Below are 16,896 nucleotides of genomic sequence, written 5' to 3'. Positions count from 1 at the left end.
CGGGGCATCTTATCCGCATTTCTATTTCGCGTATCAGGAAATTTTAAGGGGTGTATTTGTTAATTTTTGACGGATTAGTGTTTTATGCACTAAAATCCAGCAGCATTCAAATGATTTATGATGTTCTACCTTAGCACGTTGCATCGCTGTTGGGTGAAGGACCCTTGGGGCAGTGAAGTTTTAAGGAGAGGTGAAAATCTACTCCTCAATGATACTCAAAGAGTTTTCAATTTGAGGCAGTCTACTGAACAGAAATAGAATAATTTTTTTTTTTTTTTACCACATAATATTGTTACACACTGACTTAATGATCTCTTAATCTCAAAAGACAAGGTAAAAATGTCTACTAAATTCATCGAGAGTGATTGAAGCACGTGCAGCGTATTTAAGTTTGCGACGCCCAAGACTTTTTTAGACGCAAAATTCCTAATTGGGTCAGATTGGCCCGTATTTAAGTATATTGATTTTGATACTTTTTTTTAAGTATTATCTATGTTATTTCATGACCAAATCTCTAGACCGATTAGTTTTTAAGTACTAAGTGTAAAGACTTTGCGATGAATTTAGGAGGATGTAAAGCGAATGTGCGGTGCCCCCTTTTGTAATTTGTTTTTACAATGAAGAATTAAAAAAAAATGTTATTTCTATGTTCTTAAATGGAAAAAAAAAACTTTTACCTCTTTGGTAACACACTGACGCCTTCTCACCTCTTCTATTCATCAGCTAAATATAACTTTTCCAGAAGAGATAGTCGGGCCAATTTGACCTAGCTTGGAATTGCTGAGAGTAGTCGTTAAAAAAATCCCTGACATGACATAACTTTCGCCAAAATACCAATGCTTAGTCGTGCGATTTTTAGGGCGCTTGAGAGACCTCGATAAATTTTCGTTTTTTTTTCCTTGTCTTCAAAATGATTTTTGATCTTCCTCCACCATAGCACATTCCGAGCAAAATTAACCTTAACTTTACTCGAATATGAAAAATAAGAGAATTCATCGGGTGTTGATGACGGCGCAGACATACAACTATTCGTACTTGATGGATGTCCGTGTTGCGTCTGCAAAATTGAAGGCGCCATGGCGCGAGGCGTGAACTCGCAATGCTCCGCTCCATGCCGTCGCTCTGATTCGGGAGGAAAGTTCAAACAACGAAGCCGAATCACATCATTCCAGTCTTCGGCTGTATTGCTCACGTCGCCTTTGAAACACCACCATGAAAAACGACAAACGGAACCAACGCAACATGGAAATAGTGCAAGGCATAGGATGCGCGTTGATGACGGCGCAGACATACAACTATTCGTGCTTGATGGATGTCCGTGTTGCGTCTGCAAAATTGAAGGCGCGCTGGCGCGAGGCGTGGTCTCGCAATGCTCCTCTCTATGCTGTCAATCGATAAATCTTGCTTAAAATGACTTTGTTCCGTCGAGGCACCCTCTAATATACCTATTTACTAACCAACCATTCCGCCCTCGTTTCCAGACTTTGCAAAATGTTTTGAAATCAGATAGAACGAAAACTATTCGATTCCGTAACTCTCGAACGCAATCATACAAGCAAACGACGCGACGTTAGGTGTGCGTTTGTTTTCCAATCCCGTGACGTCACGCGAACCGTAGCAAACACATCCGAATTCGGCGCTCAAACACGGCTCATTCCCAATTCATAACACGAGATAGAATGATCACACATCCTCCAGGCCGGAGGGGTTGGCGAGGGGGTGGAGGCGGCAAGTAGGGCATTCGACAAACCGGTAACCGGGGCATGAGTGAGCTAATTTAAAAGTAATTTGTAAGCTTCATAGGAAACTATTTGTCAAACTTTTGTTTTCGCCGGGAATAATTCTATTTCAAGCGTTCACATGTTTGTCTCAATGGATGACCTGGCACTCCACCCCCCCCCCCCCCCCCCTCGCTACAGCTCTTGACTGCTCCGTTGGCCTGGAACATCATTCATACCCTTTCCTCCCCGTCCCCTCGCCGGTCCAGCCACGTGCCCCCCCGCCCCCCCAACACAACGTCGAGGGACCTCGCACCACGCTAAGGTCCAGCATTCCTGTACTGAGGAAAGACACTGTATGAGGATTAAAACGTTTCCGACTTACCTTAAATGAAGGATTGATTTTTGGCAAAATTTGTAAATTTTTCGTCTTGAAATCTTAAATTGCACCGCGAATGAAATGTTCTGGAAAGGAGGAAAAGTATTTACGTGTATCATCAAAAATTTTATTTTATCGAAGGAAATCTTGCAACGTCTGGGCTCTCACGGCGTTTTTCCTAAGGGAAGTCTCAGAGCTGGAGCACACTACTAGGGAGAGTAGGGCCGTGTCTGTGCCGCGCTCTGATTGGCGTATCAGTTTTGGGGTTCTCGTGGCGATCTTAAGGATCAATGTAAGCAAGCGTGATTCTGATGAGTTCGTATTTTTGTTGTTTAAATGGACCGCCATAATCAGAAAGGAACCAAACCACATCGGCTATCGCCAAATTTAACTGGGAAATTTAATTTTTTACAAGAAAACCGTCGTGCGGTCTTTTGAGAAAATTTCCGTGAATTTTCTGCGTGGTGCGAGGAAAAGTCCCTTAAATTTTCAAAAGAATCCGCACAGACGTTCTCTTTTAAAATAAATTGATGGTCCAGTTACATTTGGCAATAGCTGATGTGGCTTGGTTCCTTTTCTGTTAAACGCGGTCCAAATCCAATAAGTTCACTTATTTGGGAAGTCCGGAATCGGCAGATCCTTATCGTGTCCACAACTCTGTTGCCATTTTGATTGCTTACTGTTATTCAAAACTGAGAGGGTAAAGCTGTACCATGGAATCCTTAACATCCCCGACAAATCAGAGGGCGGCACACGTCTTCTGTAGTAAAAGGATTGAAGAAAAGAAGTAATTCTGGCATTGTTTGAAAAATTGCAAAAATGTTAATAAGTATGAGGTTTCATGTTTTTAATTATTTAATTAATGCCCCTATAATGTGTAAATTTGTAATGTGTACTTCCAAATCTCCACCCTCGCCCTATAAACGTCATAAAATTGATCCTTTTTATCTATCAGCTGTATTGGTTTTTCGAAATTTTTAAGTAATTCCACTCAAGGAACAGTTTTTTCTTACTGATTGAGAAGCTCAGAAATGCGCATTATCATCCAAGTCCTCCTCTCAGGAATTTCGCGTAAGAGTGAATTAGCGTTCTTTTGAGCTCTAACACAAGTTTTCAACATCCCCATTAGTCGTATTGAGTTAAAACTTATAGACAGAGAATTTGCATTAAAACTCGTCTATCTGTCTTGCAGAAGTTGACAGCGGTTCTTAAAACTTGATCAAGTCACTTAGGAACCTCGCGGCCTCAATCTCATCAAAGGCTAATGATTGCTAAACTTTGTTGTATTTTTCGAATACATTACATTAATTAAATAGAAGCCATTTTATAAATTTTTTCATTGCATGAAAAAATTTATAAAAACCACCAACATAGGCAGGCAAATCTGTAGTGGGTTTGTCATTCTTTGAATAACCACGAACATGTTTTCTCTTTTTATTGAAAAAACGAGATTTCTGCTGCAGACGGTATAGTGCACCTATACTGCTGTCTGGGTGGTTGTCGATAATTTATGTATCTTTAACGTTTTTGAAGCCTCGCCTCTCTCAAAAAGACGAATTATGTCATTTGACTTTCGCTATCTATTTGATATCCCCCCCCCCCCCGAGATTAGCAATTTTTAATGAATTTTGAATGAAAAATTTCCACTTCGCGTCGATTTTTCATCTTACATTTTAAAAACAAGCAGGAAGCTCCAACGCATTCGCGTCGGAGAGCGGCTCTGGCGACAGTAGTTGTAGTCAAGAATGAGGGCCTAGACACATTTTGTCACTGATGTACAATCCGACAACTGTCGATTCATGTTTTGTAACTTAGCAGATTTACGTAGCCGGTGTATAAATGTGTATTGGCCCTTGATATGCAGAATGCATGGCACTATCACTTGTTGTATACTTTTAATTTTGAAGGCTCTTTGGAGGTCCGCATCCTAAAAAATTTCTCCCACAGTATTTTTTTTAACTTGTCGTTGTGATTGGGCGCCAATTTCTTTCAATTGAGTGATCATCTTCTTTTTTTGTCAAATAACTAATTTGTGCAACAATAAGACTGAAACTGACTGTAACTGAAATTTTGTCTTTTTAGATATTTGGTTATTTTGTATTTATTAGATTGTATATTTTCACAGCCCTGTGATAAGAAACTTTGGAATGCATGGTTGATAAGTCGTTTAGCGAGGCTGCAAAAAATTTGCATTTTTATATCTGAAATTGTAGGTAATGGTTTTGAATATCGAATTGCGATATATTACACGGTTAAGATAGGGCTATATGTCTTGTCGTAAGCGGCGACATAGAGTCGATGTCATTTCAATAATCGCCCCGATGGCCACGGTAGTTGTGTGCCGTCTGCCCACGTAGCAAATGGGAGGCGAAAATGGAAGTCATCAGTGCATCGGTGAGTGTTGAACGTGAAAATTGCGCGGGCCGCGCAAATTTCGCGATCATCGATGTGTCGGGGCTGAGCATCCATCATTTTCTATCTTGTTTTGAAGCTATGTGAGTTGTGATAAAGTACATAATTTTTTTGTATTATATTACTGTATAAATAGTGTAAAATTTGTACAGAACTTTGTACAAAATAGTTTCTTGTAAAAAGTGTGGACTACTGCCACGTCGTTTCCATACAAACTCCCAATACGCCGCAAGTACCACAAATGCCCATGTTAACCAAATCACCTCATCATCCATTTTTTAAGGACACAATTTTTAATTCAAATCAACTTACTTTATCAAAACTCCAATCGTTTATCAAATAACATATATCGAGTCATTTTAACAAAATCAAAGACGGCATAATATCATTTATCACACAGCCAAAAACCTAACCTAGAAACCACGATGTTTACAAACTCAAATTGGAGAACACTCATTGGTCCAATAATAAAAATTGATTTGCCGCCTTTTTTCTTTGCAAGCAAAACGTGTGAACATGTCTGAAAATGGGATCGGGCGTCAACACTCAACGATGCACTGATGACTTCCATTTTCGCCTCCCATTTGCTACGTGGGCAGACGGCATTAGACGTTTACGGTTTCCTTGGTAACCTTTGTTTGCTATCAGCTGATATCGAGTAATATGACTAGGAAGCTCCAACCCAGTGGTTGGAGCTTCCTTAACCGCGAAAACTTTAAAATTCAAATTTTCAAATTTTGAACGTAAAGTACATTTTTTCCATCACGAGATTAAAGCACAGACAAGTTTTGAATTATTGACTGTATCACCATGATTCCAAAAATACACTACACAACATAGCATTGGCTAACAATAAAACAGTATGCAATAAAATAAAGTCATGACAAGGAACATAGCCGAAAATGGCGCCGATTCCCATTAACCAACGCGCGGTCTCTCCAATGTAACATGGTCCAATGATACTCCCCAGCTGGGACCGTCCGGAATAGCAGCTCTAGTGCAAGCACCAGAGCCGCTAAAATTGGTGCTTGGAGCTCCATACCACCTTAAAGAGACACAGCTCCTGGACTCTGTCACCCTCTCGCAAAGTACCTGTATAAGCATGCTTAAAACCCCTGCCCCTATAGCGGTGCGCATTTTAAAAACGACCCCTAATTGTTCTTTTTTTTAATCGCAGTAAGGCAAATTATATTTAGATTCACTCGGAAAATTTGGCTTTATTATTCTTATTTATTTATTTTTTTTTACTTCTTCACAAACAGCAATCATGTAAATCTATCAGCGGAAATCTAATTCAGTTCTTGGCCCTCGGTCTCAGTGCGTCGCACAGTAGTGGAGCGAGTCAACGAACGGAGCCAGACAGGAAAATTTCAACAGCTTGTGCCCTCGTCAATACGATACGTAAACGTTAAAAAGTGGTTTTATTTTTACCCTCGTAAAATCTCCATCAGAAATCATCCATTAAACTTTATAATGCGACAGAATAAATATCACAATGTGCAGTTTCGGTAGAGCATGGAGAATGCCAAGTCCGACCACTTCTAGTGCTGCCGTGCTAAGGAAGAACGCCGTAAGAACATTCGTGAGTTGCCTAATTTCCTTTTGTAAAACGTGTATTTTTAAGGTAAGTTATAAATATTTTTCCTCGAAATTTTCAGTAACTTCAGGTGAAATTATGAACAAAATTATCTGACAAATTGGAAGGAAAATATTCAAAAGTTTACCAGAAAATACGTATTTTATCAAAGGAAACTTGGCAACGCCTGAAAATTCATTTTTCCTTTGCACGGCAGAGTGGTGCTCGTTCCATTGTGCGCTACTACGAGTTAACACACACGCACACACACAAACACGGTCGCACAAACACACACACACTAGCCCGGTCAAGAAATTTTGAAAACAAACCTATATTTTACGAGGCGAGAACTTTTATGATGCAAACTTCAGGGGAGTTGATTCTCTCCGGTAGCTTATTTTCCTACGGGGATGGCGGCCCCTCGGGGAGGAGGGGTGGGGTGGGGCGGGGTGCGAAGACTCGCCCAGCTGCGCCCTTTCTTCCTTTCGGCCGGCTTTCGCGTTAGAATCAAAAACTAACTTTTCTTCGTCGAATTTATCGCTTCAAAATAAACTCGTTCGTCGCCGTTTTATCGCCCGATGGAGATTCTTCCCCCGGCGGGGCCTGGGTTTTGCCGGATGGCCCATTATTCTCGCCTATCGAATTTACGACGAATGTATGCCTTATTATTACAACTGGAAGCCACAGGCAGTTCGGAATAGCTCGCGGAGCTTTTCTCCCTTAAAAATAGCATCCGGTTTAATTTTACCCTCCTCTCTGCTTATTGAGCTTCCCTCCGAAGAGTGCCAAGACGTGGTGAGGGCAAAGAATACTGCTGCGCTAAGGAAAAACGCCGTATGAACCCTCAGACGTTGCCAAATTTCCTCTGATAAAATAAATATTTATTGGGGAAGTTGTACGTATTTTTCTTCAAATTTTCTAGACTATTTTTTTGGCGATTTAATCTAAACTATCTGACGATTTCAAGGACATATATGCGTAAATTTCGTCACAAAAAAAATCCTAGACAGCTCGCTTAGCTAGATTTTGTCGAACAATGTTAACCCTTAAATGTGCAAGACTCGCAAGTCTGAAAGTCGGGTCAAATTGGCCCGTTTTTTAATACATTGATTTCAATAGTTTTTAAAGTACTATCTATCTATGTTTGTTATCATACTTCCATTTGCGACGTTGTAACTTTTTGACTGCCTTCTTTGTATAGGTAGACAAATACGAGCACTTTAAAATCTGGCATGATTTTTCCGGGATAAAACGAAAAATATAATTTTAATTCTTCATTCGAGTCAATATGTATACTTTCCTCAAAAAGGGGAAAAGAAGTACCTTTGAGTCGAAACCTTCGAAGGAACGAAGACGGATCCGAAATAATTAGCCCTTGAAGCAAACGATCCCGAAGAGTCGACGAAGTGCCGAAACATACTAAGTGACTATCAGTTTTACCATCTACTCGTTTTTGCGCTTTAACATCTATGATGTAAACATGATTAACTTTGATTATGTTCCTCCGAGAAAGGAATAAAAAAATACATACATGAATAAATAGACAAGTAGTTTCAAGTACAAAATTGCCTGAGAGCTCCTAGATTTTGGCACATCACAAAAAAAGAACAGATATTTCGATTGCATGTTCGGACGCTTCCAAAGTCGCCAAAATAGCATTTTTGGCCATTTCCGCCTTTTACGATTTTCTAATTTCGAAAATTATACAAGAATTTCGAATTTTACGTCAAAGAAGATACCACCTGACACCGATTTCCACAGATATCGATCGAACAGAGATGGCATTTTTGGCCACACCCACCGTCTTGTACTTTTGAATTTTGAAAATTTGAGTTGAAATTCTAGTTTCTCGTCAAAAAAACAATCTGGTGCCAAGTTTCACAAAAGTCGATCGTACACGAGCCGCACATCTTAGGTTCAGCAGGACTCTAAATAGAAGTAACCGATATCAGTCAATTTATGAACGTCGAAGCGCCTTCATTTGCAGCTGATACTGTGCAATACTTTGGTGGTGTAATAGTTGCTCAGAGCCCCCTCAAGAATATCGTTTCGAAATGATGGCAGAAGATCACATTTGCCGCTGATTATACTCCAGCGCTTCCGCAGTTCCACATTTTCCAATCACCGTTGGTGAGGTACAAAACATTCACAACTCAGATTGCGACGTTGCAACTTTTTCGCTGCCTATTTTGTCAAGGGCGAACGAATATGAGCACCTTAAATCTGCTGTGGTTTATCTGAAATACGACGAAAAAAATCATTTTAATGTTTCGTTCCAGTCTATTTGTATTGCTTTTCTTAAAGAGGGAAAAAGATTTATAAGTTGGAACTTTAGAACAAACAAAAACGGATCCAAAATTTGATAGCCCTTTAAGAAAAAGGGCAATAAGTTGATGAAGCGCCGATTTTTGAGCTTCTATTCAACTACAAATCGCCGGGAAAGCTAACATAGTGTCAGAAAATATCCGTCTCTTGGCGATTTCTCGATATCTCGCGCGATTTAAGGTCTAAACAACCGATACCAATGCTCCCGTGCTAAGGAAGAACGCCGTATATACATTCGAGAGTTGCCAAATTTCCTTTGTTAAAATGTTTATTTCTGAGAAAAGTTTTGAATATTTTTCCTTGAACTTTTCAGGAACTTTAAGCGAAATTGCGAACAAAATTATCTGAAAAATTGGAAGAGAAATATTCATCAGTTTACCACGAAATTCGTGTTATCGAAGGAAATTTTGCAATGCCTGAAGGTTCATACGGCGTTTTCCTTAGCACGGCAGAATGCACGACTAGTGTGTTTTTGCCATTCAAGGGCTCTTTTAAATACACTTCAAAAAAAGTTCGGTCATATGAACCGAACGTTCGGTATTTCATATCATCCCAAATATTGGGTTTGTCAAACTGAACTTTCGGCTCGTGTAACCGAACATTTGGTTCATATGATCGAACTTCGTCCGTCAGTTCGCTATACCGTAAAAGTTCGGTCACGCGAACCGAAAGTTTTGCTCGAACTTTTTTATTAGTGATACCTCTCATCACTTTATTCTCATAAATCTGCTTTAGGATTTAATTTCCAAACAGCTCATCGTGAGAATGATTTGCTACGTGCTAATTTGAAGAGAGCATTTTATAGGAGTGCTTTAGTTCACGTCTTGTTTTTAGTGATTCATTGGTGAGAAGAATCGCCCCCCCCCCCCCGCCCATAAAAAAATGCGAATCGATTATCCGATTGAACTAAAAAATCTAGACACTCAAATCCGGCAAAGCTGTTTGTTCATTGAGTCGAGAAACCGCCTCAGCGCGCATCGTAAGGGAAACGAAGGGATCCATCCCTGTTCCCCACTCGCAGATTTTTATCGGAGCCTTTCATTCGGAGAATACATAGAGCCGACCAGCGCCTCCCTCCCCTTTCCACTCATGTATACTGTCTTGCTTTTCAAAAAAACCACTCATGTGCCCAACGGTCCCCGGCGGAGTTGGGCGGTTATTCCGAACGGGGCAGTTCGGGAACTGGAGCAGCGGATAGGAGTGGCTCGAAACTTTTTTGTGTGCGCTTCAGAAATTCCCGTCAATTTCATGAGGAAACTTTGAATGCTCCGAACAGCCCCCCCCCCCCTCCATTCACCCCCCTCCACGAGCAGGGATGGACTCTTTGCCTCTTTAATAGAATAAAGTCAGTCTCGTAACACCCCTGTTATGTTTTTAAGTGGAACACACGAAAACATTGTGGCGAAAACAATGCCCCCCCCCCCCACTCACCAGGCACAAATCGTCGTTTCCTGACGAAAAGACATAACTACGTTTCAATATTGCCAAATTTTTTTATTCACTTTGATAAACGTTCATCAATGTAAGAAAGTGGGTCAATTAATTTTTTTCGTCTTTGGAAATTGAAAAAATTTACTCGTTCAATGCAATTCCCAACTTTTGACCCTCACGAAGGTGTCGGTGCTGCAGAGGGGTTGAAAAGCTTCTGTTGCGTTTCAATGAAATTTTAGTTTTCTCACTAAGTCTACATTTATTTTTACTGGGCATTTTAGTATCAGTTTCCGCGCTAGTGAACTAGCTCTGATGAATTCCGTCGTAAGATGCCGCAATTTTAGAAATAAACCGATCAATCAATTTCGCGCGAATCCATTTCGAATTATTCCGAAAATTTCAGGCAACGCTTTTAAGACTCAACTTCGCAATACCTTTAAAAACAAAAAGTTCGTTTCGGAAGCTGTCAAAGCCCTCTATTGTGACGAGTTTGTTCGTGCCTTTCTCAAAGAGGAATACTTTGGATCGGAGACGATTGCTAATTGACAGTTGGAGTTGTGGATGGCACATTACGGGGGAACTTTTTTGCCAAAAATAAGTTGCGAGCGAGCGGTGCGGAATTCGACATCAACAAAGCCGTATTGCCACTTTTTGAGGGATACTTCAATTTAAGAAGCTCAACATCAGTAACATATGTAAAATAGGTGTTTTCGAGAAAGAGCGTAATCATTTCAAGGATAGTTCTTACAAGCTGGCTTTTTGCATAGTCAAAATGTCGGCGATCAAAATGTGTAATCGATGACGTAATAAAATAAATAAAAACATAAATAAATTAATAAATAAAATGTAAACCAGAACACGTATTTTGGCGACAAAGGTTTATTGTTCTTGGTGCATTTCGGTGGGTGGAAATCCCATCTTCCGAAAAGTGCGTGTCCCAGTATACTTTTTATTGCTTTATTTCATAACTTTATTATCGCGCGAGATGCGATTTTCTAATGTTCGATGATGCTGTGAAAGTTTGGTTACGGTCCAATCGGTAGAGTGATTATCACATAGCCGTTTATGGCGCATTATCACAATTACTGATCTTAATAGATATATTTCCCGGGAAAAAGGAGGGGTGGCAATTTGAGCTGTTTTTGGCCCATCCTAATCCGGGACTGTTTTTGCTGTGATTCGTCGACGCGACAATCGAATCGAGCAAAAAAATTCCCAGTGGCGATTCGAGAATGATCGATTATCGAGTTTTCCCCCATTTGAAGCTATAATAAAGAATTGATTATCAAGGTGTTCGTTGGGAACACCTTCTTTATCAATCCTTTGCCATAGGTTTAACTGGCAGATATAATCGATGCATCACAAAGCACGCCACCCCACTGCACCGGTCCTTCATGGGAATAACTAAAGTTCCAACGTCAAGGACTTTATTTTGACCATGTAATGACAATCAACTCGACGCTAGGTCTAAAGTGACTTCTATCCGTGTACTGCTTGTATTTACGCTTTACATAGTTCGTAAACTGACTAAGTTCGATTCATTTAAAATGTAAAACCGCGCATTTGAGAAAAAAAAATCAGGTTCGCCTTCTAATTCATCAGCAGATATCTCTAGAAAATTAGAAAATGCCCGTATTGAAAATTAACGATTCACAATTGAATTAAAATCCCTTAGTATAACAGCAAGGAGTTTTAAATACTCTTTTGACAACATTTAGTCAGTTTCCTCCTGTTATAGCAGAATAAACAAAGTTACTGCCCACTGGAAGAAATCATAATTGACGTTGTAACATGGGCACACCATGATTTCATCCATCTTGATTTTATAAATTGCATATACGAAGTAGTCAGTGCGACTCTGTGGCCCTGATGCATATTCCGATCAGTGGCGTAGCGTGCTTTGCGATATATCGATTGATCGGTCATTTAAACCTGTGGAAAAGGATCGATAAGCGAACACCTTAATAATCGATTCTTTACCATGGGTTTAAATGATAATTCGATTTATCGCAAAAGCACGCCACGCCTCTGATTCCGATCTAATCTCAAGTGGAGGATACCATATAGCTCGCATACTGATGTAGACAGTATCAATAGTTCAATTTTCCTTTTTTCGACAAGCCTCCGTAATATGTGAAAGCGATGGACTCATCTAAAGTTTGAATGTTTCATTTTTCAAAAGAAATGAAGGTCAGTTTTTTTCGACGAATCATGAACGTTAAGGGGAAAAATTGAGAAATAGCGACCAAATTGAAAGAAAAATTTTATTGACAATACTTAGATACAGAATACGGCATTATTATAATAATAAATGGTGCAATAATGATTTTTTTTTAAAAATGGAATCAGGCTTAATTGCGGATAAAGATTTTAAGTATCGAGGATGTAGGAGAACTTAACGCCTGTCACATTTAGATTTTATTGTTGCTGTGGAGTGCAAGAAAAAAAATTGTAGAAGTCTTTAGATTCACGATCATTCATGGTCCCTAGAAAATTTGTCAGATGTGTGGTGATCATGCTTCTTATGAACGCAACGTAACCAGTAGGATCAGAATTCCAGAGATAGATTGGATAGGTCACTAGATCATAAAAATTAGTACCCCAGCGTAAAAAGGTTCTTGGGTCTGGCGTCAACTCAGAAAATCAGGGGAAAAAAGAGTGTAATGACCAACTGTCATTGGAAATCTCTGAAACTCTCAAAACTCACTTTCCTTGATAATTTGAGTCAAAAGTGCCTGTTTTTCAAATGTGCATTTTTATTATCTACGTGGTTACCGATTGCCGGATCCTACCACCCATTTGAACGCAAATCTGTCTCAATTTGGATAGTAAAAATAATAGCAGAGCAAGTGGAATTACGATCGAGGCATTCCGCGCGAGGCGTTTAACTGTGTATTACAATCCTGAATTGATTCGGCTTATGAAACAAGTATTTCGGGTCCATAACATGAATTTTTTGTCATCGATGTGAAAATGAAGCTGATGTTCCCTGGATAGATAGTACACCAGCCGACTGTACCGCCGTGCTAAGGAAAAACGCCGTATGAACATTCGAGAGTTGCCAAATTTCCTCCTACAATGTTTATTTTTGAGGAAAGATGTGAATATCCATCCTTGAAATTTTCAGGGGCTTTAGGAATCGTGAACAAAATTATCTGAAAAATTGGAAGGAAAATATTCATAAGTTTACCAGAAAATACGTATTTTATCAAAGAAAATTTGGCAACGCCTGAAGGTTCGTACGGTGTTTTTCCTCAGCACGGCAGTGTAGCTCTATGTCTCCACGATCAAAATGGGAGATCAAAATGAAGAGTTCGTCGGAATTCTTGCGACGTGATTCGCCAGATTTCGATATCAACTTTAAACCTCCATTTTGATCGTGGCGACGAGGAAGGCTTCGAGACTCGAAGAGTGTAGACTCACCTGCAGCGGGCTCTGACCAGTGGCGTGGCGTGAATAATCGATTATCGATATCTCGCCATTTGAAACTATGGTAAAGAATCGATTACTAAGGTGTTCGCTGCGAACACCCTGATAATCGATCTTTTTTCATAGGTTTAAATGGCATAACAATCGATATATCGCAATTCACGCCACGCCACTGGCTCTGACTTTTGGGCTCTTGGGAACTAAGAAGCAAACCGGAATCTAGCAACCTCTTTAATTTTTTTTTATATTTGTGGCTTATTCTTTTCGCCGTTTCCACCACTCGGGAGACCGCCTGCGCCTTCACCCAGAGATTTGGGAGTTTCATCGCCGGTTAAAGTAGTGCCCCCGCTCCTTGTACCCCCACTCATAGTACCCCCGCTCATAGTGCCGTTCCCGCCTTTCTCACCAGATTCGTGCTCCGACTCAAGCCCCGAGCTACTTTTGGTTGAGTACTTTTTACCACCAGCGTCATTACCACCACCAGCGCCTCCACGAGCTTCGCCTCCAACGCCGCCCCCAGCGCCACCACCCTCACCAGTGCTCCTCACTGAACGAAGACCAGCGCCCTATTTTTCCAAACAGAAAATCGTTGGTACATTATTGAATTATTTTATTGGAGACATTTGCCAACTTGGGCTACTAACCCTAGCCTGCCGAACAAGTTTTTTCCACTAGATTGCCAATTCCGGGACAGTTTAGACCCGTATATAAAATACACAGGATCTTCTTTTAGTTTAGGTATGCAACCATTCAACCCATCTATGTTAATAAGGTTGCATAGCTTCCATTTTGTAATATTTTAACTTGGCCAGCATGCACAGAGAAAAAAACCTCGAGTTTAATCTGCATTGGACGCCATCCAGCTCCTCATATTTTTTACGGGAAAAACGAAGCAAATTTTGAGTGTGTATCCCCCATACTCTCAGGAAAATTCATGAAAAGTTCGAGGCATATGATGCTTAAATTCTCTGTTAAAAAAACTGGAAGTGATCAAACGAAAAGTGGAAGTGAAAAGTGGAAGCGAATTGTGGTTAAACTGATTTTCTGCTCTTTACATCGTAAATGCATCGTTCTAAAAATCCTTAAAATATATGTGTATTAATTCATTCAATAGTAAGTCACAAAAAAGGTACCTCCTCAAGAGCCGTAACTGCTCCATTTTCGATGTAGCATAACAGCAAGGAACTGCAAATCTGTGAAAGAATAAACATAAAAAATAAATTAGTATGTATGAGGAATGGAAAATGAAGGTTGTCTCTCCTCTTTTAAGTGGAAACTAAAAAGAGTTCCCATAATTTTTTTTCTGCTACATATTTTCTTTTGGATTGCAATAGATTTGTAACGGCACCGCCGTTCGTCATGTAAAATGAATCGTGGATCTGAAGGATTAACATTTCTCTTACATTCTACAATTTTTATATTCATGGGCCGTTTATTTAAATGATTTTTCTGTTTCATAATATGAATCTCGCATTGTTTTATATATTATAAATCAAATAATAATTTCTAGTCGCCTTCATTTAGTCAGAAAAGAATGATGGACGAAAATTTCAATTTTATATAGCTTTCATTACTCACGCATATTAGGAGAAGGGTGGTGAATCTTGGAACCATTTTCACTGCACAGCTTCACAATAACGACAACAGATTCTATAAATGCTCCCACAGTACAACAGCGAACGTTTTATACTGCCGTGTGCCGTTCTGGCCTCGAAAAATTAGTTCGACATTGATACTGTTTTCCAAAGATTGAAGATTTTTATTTGAGCTGCTCAAACACAAAATGAAAATTTAGAATTTACACCGATTCTGCTGTGCTAAGGAAGAACGCCGTATGAACATTCGAGAGTTGCCAAATTTCTCTTGATGAAACACGTATTTTTGACAACATTCCAGCATATTTTTCCCTGAAATTTTCAGATATTTTAGATTAAATTGCGTACAAAATTGTCTGAAAATTTTGGAAAATAATATTCGCAATTTTCCCAATTAACTCGGTTTTTATCTTTGGAAACTTGACAACGTCTGAAGGCTCATAAAGCGTTTTTCCTTAGCACGGCAGTATTCACGTGAACATATGAGCGGAATGGAATATGTTTGATCCCGGTGTCCTCATTTCCACGACCATGGAAAATTGTTTGGAATAAAAATTTAGAGGCACTGAACAAATTTGGTTGCCACGGTGGTATTTACTCCCATCTTCGCTCTATCGCTAACGAAAATATTAACCCTATTTAGTCAATATGTAAGTGGAATTTTAGGCCAGGTCACGCAAGTGGGTGGATAAAAAAAGAATATTGCCAGCACTTCCTTTCGACAATGTTGTATTCAGCGCAGTGGATGAGTTCCAGACCTAAATCACAACACAAGGCCTACACGTGTAATAACAATAATTCCGGTCGCAGAAGCTACGCGAATTGTCCCCCCCCCCCCCCCCCCGAAGTAACTTTCATTACAAGCGCAACATTGTAACTACGAATATGAAAAAGTATAATCACTTTGAAAAATCACCTAGAATTTATATATTCAACTGATTTAAATGGAGTGTTAACACCGTTGCCAACTTGCTGGAATAAGCCAGGAAAAATCAGCGGGTTGATTGTTGAATCGTTATCGAATGACCAATTGATAGCTCCCTACTTTACAATGCTATATATCGAGCAAGGTCATTCGATAACGATTTAACCAGTGGCGTGGAGTGCTTTGCGATACATCGATTGTTCTGCCATTTAAGCCTATAATAAAGAATCGATTATGAAGGTGCTTGCTGCAAACACCCTGATTATCGATTCTTTCCCATAGGTTTGAATGGCATAACAATCTATATATCGCAAAGCACGCCACGACACTGGATTCAACAATCGACCTGCAGAAGATCTGACAAATACTCTCTTTTCTGCACCGAGACATCGAAACTTTCATAGCCAGTGGCGAGGCGTGAATGATCGATTATCGATATTCTCCTATTTGAAGCTGCGGTAAAGAATCGATTTTTAAAGTGTTCAATGCGAACTCCCTGTTTATCGATCCTTTTTCATGTGCTTTAATGGCAGATCAATCGATATATCGCAAAGCATGCCACGCCTCTGTCAACAGTGCTGCCGTGCTAAGGAAAAACGCCGTATGACCCTTCAGGCGTTGCCAAATTTCCTGGATAAAACACGAATTTCCTGGTCAACTTATGAATGTTTTCCTTCCAATTTTTCAGATAATTTTTTCCGCGATTTCATTTGAAGTTCCTGAAGATGTCAAGGAAAAATATTCTTAATTTTTCTAAGAAATACACATTTTAAAGGAGAAAATTTGGCAACTCTTGAATGTTCATACGGCGTTCCTCCTTATAACGGCAGAGCGGGTGAGTGATGCTCCACCGAAAACTCGAATTTGGAACGAGCAACCCTAGAACAGCTTGCTCTAGGAGCAGTCTGAATCGGATAGAGGCGTTAGCGGTCGGGGTGGATGGGGTATCCGTGCGAAATCTGTCCGCGAAAGTGAACTGGGTGTCATGCCCGCTTGAATGTGATCGGACAAATTAATTTCCCCTCGGCTTGTGTCTGCAACGCCTTCATGATTGATGACGCAACCTGCAACTCACGGATGTCTCGTTTATCACCGAAACCGCGATC

At 40.0% G+C, this 16,896-nt stretch overlaps 2 protein-coding genes across 3 annotated transcripts in view; one reads left to right on the top strand and one right to left on the bottom strand.

The window, feature by feature from the left end:
• The window catches only part of mtd (TLD domain-containing protein mustard), a 573,843-nt gene that overhangs the window by 92,324 nt on the left and 464,623 nt on the right, over window positions 1-16,896 (top strand). The window lies entirely within an intron of this gene.
• On the bottom strand, window positions 11,988-15,657 carry LOC109031910 (uncharacterized). Its single transcript, XM_019043754.2, has 3 exons — window positions 14,849-15,657; window positions 14,404-14,463; window positions 11,988-13,836 (listed from the first exon to the last, which is right to left on the bottom strand). The coding sequence occupies exons 1-3, from the start codon at window positions 14,882-14,884 to the stop codon at window positions 13,513-13,515; spliced, it is 420 nt and encodes a 139-aa protein (XP_018899299.2). The 5' UTR covers window positions 14,885-15,657; the 3' UTR covers window positions 11,988-13,512.

The sequence above is a fragment of the Bemisia tabaci genome, chromosome 7 (genome assembly GCF_918797505.1).
Source record: "Bemisia tabaci chromosome 7, PGI_BMITA_v3".
NCBI lineage: Eukaryota > Metazoa > Arthropoda > Insecta > Hemiptera > Aleyrodidae > Bemisia > Bemisia tabaci.
Note: the sequence above shows the minus strand (reverse complement) of the source record. Positions and strands in the feature narration are given on the sequence as shown.

Coding starts and splice junctions, on each gene's coding strand:
- LOC109031910 (XM_019043754.2), bottom strand. CDS start 14,884: ATGGTTCCAAGATTCACCACCCTTCTCCTAATATGC. Junction 14,464..14,848: donor CCACCCTTCTCCTAATATGC/GTGAGTAATGAA, acceptor ATTCTTTCACAG/ATTTGCAGTTCCTTGCTGTT. Junction 13,837..14,403: donor CAGTTACGGCTCTTGAGGAG/GTACCTTTTTTG, acceptor TTGGAAAAATAG/GGCGCTGGTCTTCGTTCAGT.